This window comes from Cotesia typhae, unplaced genomic scaffold (assembly GCF_013202065.1).
Source record: "Cotesia typhae breed Kobodo isofemale line unplaced genomic scaffold, CoteBio_Ctyphae contig_22, whole genome shotgun sequence".
In the NCBI taxonomy this organism is placed as follows: domain Eukaryota; kingdom Metazoa; phylum Arthropoda; class Insecta; order Hymenoptera; family Braconidae; genus Cotesia; species Cotesia typhae.
In genome coordinates this window covers 275,145-280,670 of record NW_027423728.1, presented here as the reverse complement: position 1 = coordinate 280,670, position 5,526 = coordinate 275,145, and the positions used below count along the sequence as shown (strand labels likewise).

General features: G+C 32.5%; 1 protein-coding gene across 1 annotated transcript; it reads right to left on the bottom strand.

Moving 5' to 3' along the window:
• Positions 1–2,472: 2,472 nt before the first annotated feature.
• On the bottom strand, positions 2,473–3,123 carry LOC141524050 (uncharacterized). Its single transcript, XM_074237695.1, has one exon. The coding sequence runs from the start codon at positions 3,121–3,123 to the stop codon at positions 2,473–2,475; it is 651 nt and encodes a 216-aa protein (XP_074093796.1).
• Positions 3,124–5,526: the final 2,403 nt, after the last annotated feature.

Below are 5,526 nucleotides of genomic sequence, written 5' to 3'. Positions count from 1 at the left end.
AAACTATCAATCAATCTCTCTCTCTCTCTCTCTCTCTCTCTCTCTCTCTCTCTCTCTCTCTCTCTCTCTCTCTCTCTCTCTCTCTCTCTCTCTCTCTCTCTCTCTCTCTCTCTCTCTCTTTCTCTCGATTACATCATGTTTTTACGTCATCCGACAAGTTTAAACCTGTTTTTTACGCGTTGTTGGGAGGGGATCTCCCCTGAGGAGGAATTATACTTACTTTCCTTCAAATATCAGTCCTTTGCTTGCAGTCATTTTGGATATTTGTTGGGAAAATTCTTGATTTACATAAAAATTTAGAGGTGATCAAAGCTGCTCGCGAAAAAGTGAACTGTTCGAATTGTGCTGATAGACTTGAAATAACCAAGAAACTAATAGACATAACTGACAACTTACGTAATACTGTGTATACAAAGGTATCTTGTTCACATTGTGTGGATAAACTAAATGTAATTGACGACTTGCTTAAAACTGCGTATACAAAAGTATCTTGTTTAAACTGTGTGGATAAACTTAATTTAAACCGAAAACTGTTAGAAATTACACAGAAGTTTCAAAAGCTTGAATTACGTTTCTTTCAACAGTAACTCTACAATGAATCATAAACGATTGAGGTAATTTTTAAATCATTATTTATACTAAAATTTATGTATTTTGTTTCTAAAAATTTATATTTTTTTTTTTAGATTTCACTCATGCAATGGTTCATGTGATCATTCAACGCAAACCGAGTTCGATGAAGTCAGTGTTTCATCCAGTGACAGTGTAACTTCGAGTAATACTCCTCAGGGTAGAGTTATAGTAGAGAAGAAAGAATTTACTTATAATAATAGAAAAGTTAAAGTAGATTTCTTTCAAGTAAAAAACTTATTATTGTTAACCTTTAAATATCCTGAAGATGGTGAGGATAGTCCAGTAAAGGACTGTAAAGTTATAATTTTTTAATTAACCAATATATAAAAAAGAGTGAAATATGGAATACTTAATTGATTTTACCGGTGATATTATGCCTAACGGTTCATTTACAGTAAAAGAATTTTGTGTCACTGAGATTACTAATGAATATCAATTCAATGGTGTTTATGAGTGTGACTACCATTTATTTAAACCTCCAATGATGATTACTAGTGCATCTATTATTAAGCAAAATCTCGATTGTAATGGACTTCGTCATGGAATTAGTTGGGACGTTGGTAAAACTGCGTATAATGTACTTGCGGAAATTTTTAACATCTTGAAGAGGAATTTGAGCTATCTCTATGTTGAAGGTGAACAAAAGAAAGAATGGCTTGAAAAATTAATTGATGATTCATCTGTTGTGATCATAGATTTAACGAAAATGCGTCATTATTCAATTGATAACATTAAATTTATCCATTTCAAGTGCCCATCTGCAATGCATATATCAACTGGATACTTAAAAGCTTGTGCATTTCAAAATGTTCAATAACTCAAATTATGTTATTTAAAGTTTTATGGTAGTCAACCCAGCTACAATAAATCAGTTCAACTTTTCAATCAATTGACCACTCTACGAAAGATGCATCCATGAGATCTGGCCTGTTTGGATACACATTTTTTACTTTACTTTGCCAAAAGAGAAATACGCTTCATTTGGGATAAATTACCAGAGCATCTAAAACACAATGAAGAAATCAAAGAATATTCATTCTGCAAGCGACATCATCCTCAAACCGGTGCTGATTGGGAAATATCCGGTATATATTTATATCCATATCGAAAATTTTGCTTACAATGTAATTTAGAGAAATGAGTAAAAAAAATTTTTTTTGCGTTATTGTTCTACTTATAGTCTAAGGAAACATGTATTGAAATAATAATATGCATATTTTATAAAAATTTTTTTTATTTATTAATAAAAATTTCATTTGATACATATATATTATTATTATTATCTTAAAACATTATACATTTACTTGAAAAGTTTTATTTGTGATAATTATTTATTTAATATTGGATCTAATTTTTCACTAGTTTTTAAAATTCTGTTTTTAAATCTGTTTCTGTCTCTCGCAGCCTGTTCCCATTCCCCCTTTCTTGCATTTTTATATGCATATTTCCAAACATGCATATAATGAACAGTTGGCGTTAGATTGAAAGTAACAACCATTTTTTTTATACTAACTTACGAACAGTGCTGCTTATAGGATTGTATTCAATGATACGATCGTGAATAATTAAACAGTATGCTGTTGTGTTGGCTGCAAACCGATTAACTGATTCAAATTCCAGTCGAATGTCTACTGCTCCAGATTTTATAACTTCGTTCTGCTTGGAGCAATCAATTACCCACAGTGGTGCTTGATCCAAAAATTTCTTTTTCGATAGGAGCGGTTCAGATTCTTTGTTATAGTATGATGTTTCAAAGTCTGTGTACATATGGTATAATAAAGCATACTGGTTGTGAGGTATATCTAAATTCAAGTCACCATAGGGATAACGCTGTGAATTTCAAAATAATTTGATGTTCCGTAGATTGCAGTGATCAAATTTGCTAGCATCTTTCCAAGCATCATTTTTCCTTGCTGTTTGGAATCCAAGAACAACGTAACGTGGCTTTTCGAGCTGAGTTGAGGTTTTGACTGCCCAAATATGTTTTGAAGTTGCAGGTAACAGAGGATACTCATACAATTCCCAAGTCCAAAAACTTATTGGTATAGCAGGATCACTGGCGATGTAGTTCAGAGTTTGAATTTTTTCCTTATCTGCTGGCGTTATGTATGGTAAAATCCATTCAATTTTTTGGAGTGTAATTTTTACTTTTTCAGCAGCATCAGCATTTGTTTGTATGTAAGAATTTATATCATTGTTTGATATCGTTAGAATTATTTCAAGTTGAACATTCATCAAAATTTTAAGATAATCTTCTGCAAAACCACTTAAAATATTAAGTGGAATGATAAAGTCAAAGTTTCCTGCATCATCGGTAAACTTAACCTCATTATCCATCAACCAGCCGGCATTTTCCAAAGTACTCAATTGATTTGGGCTAAATGACAAATATCCTTTCATTAAACTAGTTATACCAACATTGATATTCCGATCCACTTCAACTCCATTTATCAATAGCCGAAACTCTTTGATCATATGAATTATTCCCATGTTTACAAAGTTAGTTGTGTTGGCAACAGCTGTATTATCATTTTTCGTGAATTTACCGATGATATGTAGTACACTTTTACTTGGAAGTATACACAAGTTTTGATTTTGAATTGTTATCCTCACTTCATCGTTGTTGTTTAGTGTTGATGACGCATAGGTTGATGCGCATGCACCTCACAATGAGCAATAGAGTCATCAAATACGATTGGTCGTTGAATATTTAAAATTTCTGCCATTATTTATAGCGTTTATCTCCTATTACTCCGTACTTATTTCCAGATGGTGGGTCTTTGTTTACAGTGCCCCCTTTTTATATAGCTTGGTGTGTAATTCCTAGAATCTTTTTTAAAATCTGTACCATATGCGCGCTGTTGACTTTCCAAGTATTTTTTAAGATTTTCCGAAACTTTATTACTCGACATTACAAAGACACATCGATCAATGAATGAATAATAAAATTACAATCAAATTTATAGAGAGTTCTTAAGAGTCACGTTTTGGTATAACACAAGCTAGACAGCAGCAATTTATTTTGTAGATTTTCCACGTAATTTTAGTCCGAGAGTTTTTAGGAACTGGGCGTTCTGTTGTGTTAATGGTCTGCGGGGTATTCGCTGACTGGTAAATTTCATCCATGATAATGTCTTTTTATATCCAGCACCACTTTTTGTCTCGAAAACTATTCCCATAATTTATAAACTTTTCACGTGAAGTCTGATTGTTATAGTTTCACCTCTAAAATTTACTAATTTTCCATCCTGATCAACTATGTGCAGTCTTATATTATGTATAGCCTTTGTGAGTAGTGGAAGGTAAATGACATGAGATGGTACTTCCACAATCTTAAATCCTGGTGGTACACTAGGAAAGAATTCATGAATAGTATGCACTCTCCGATAGTTTATATATGCGTTTGATGTAATATTACACTCAACTCTTAGTACATTAAGCTTAAGTATAGCAACAGGTAAATTTGATGAATGAGTTTTATGAGGCTCAAGTTGGCGATCAGTAAACCCTAATAAACGTCCTATAGAGTCTTTTGGTTCAAAATCTATAAATTGGTCACATTTAATTTCACTTTTCAGCTCATTAATATTCGCTTTTAATTTTAAACTGAGTTTTGGCAATGATTTACATATATATGTTTCAATATCTTCAATTTCATAGCTTCCAGTTGGTAAAGTTAACGCTGAAGTCTTTGGTTTTGATGCTATTTCAATAGTTTGTGGTATATTATAATCATCATCAATCCTTGTAATAATCGATACATTTCTTTTGGCTCTTTTTCCATTATTATTTTTTACAAATTTTTTTCCCCCACCACCAACATTGTAGTATGCATTAATATCATTGCTATCATCATCATCATCATCATCATCATCATTATCAAAAGGTCTTTGATTAATAACACCATCTAGTGGATAAGTCACATAGAATTTATTAGCACCAATATCAATATTGGGTATTGAATTAAATGTAAGCAACTCTACAAGTCCTAACACATAATTTTTGTCTGCTGATAATTCAATAGGAGGGAAATAATTAGCCTCCAACACTGATGATGATCCTGTAAGTGTCAATCTAAATGACTCAACCATGACTGATTACTCAAGCGTAATTTCCATGAATTTATAGTTCTCCAGTGAGAAATTTAAGACATAAATGTCCACAAATAATTGTATTGAAATTTTGCTATTGTTTGTGATTATATTTTATGCTACCAACACCGAGATAATCCACAATTTCTTGTGGTGGTTGTAAATTTCCAAAACTATCAAAATAAGTTACATTATTACCAATCTTTTTGTAACAGACCCAGTGGGTACCAGATCCATATTTGTCATCTAAGTTGACTATCGCTGATTCATTTCTTTTAGGATCAGTTTTTGGTAAATCTCATGAAAACTCCTCTAAAATTTGGAATTTTCAATTCTCTAACATACTTTAATCTATCCTTATTTGTAAGTGCTCGGTGTGGTAGCTCTACTTGTTTTTTGATACTCCTTTACCTTTAGGATAAGGTCTCAAATATAAACCCATTCCACGTCTGTAAGGTCTCAAGTATAATCCTTTACCAATAGCAATTTCTTCCATTTTTGCATTATGTCTCTTACTCTCTGCTAGTTGATTTTTAGCTGCACTTGCACTATTTACAGCTTTTGCAATAGCTGTAGCTCCACCTGCAAGAGCACCAGTTGCTGAAAGACCTGCAAATAATGGAATCATAAACGGAATAATGCCACCACTTTTAACTGGTACTGGCAAAATACGTGGGAGTCTAATATTTTTTTTTCCACCTGATTTTTTAACAGCCTGACGTGCGCCAATCATTGCCGTTTTAATTGGATCACCACCAACTGTCATAGATTTTTTAGCCTCTCCTACAATTTTTCTCAGTGC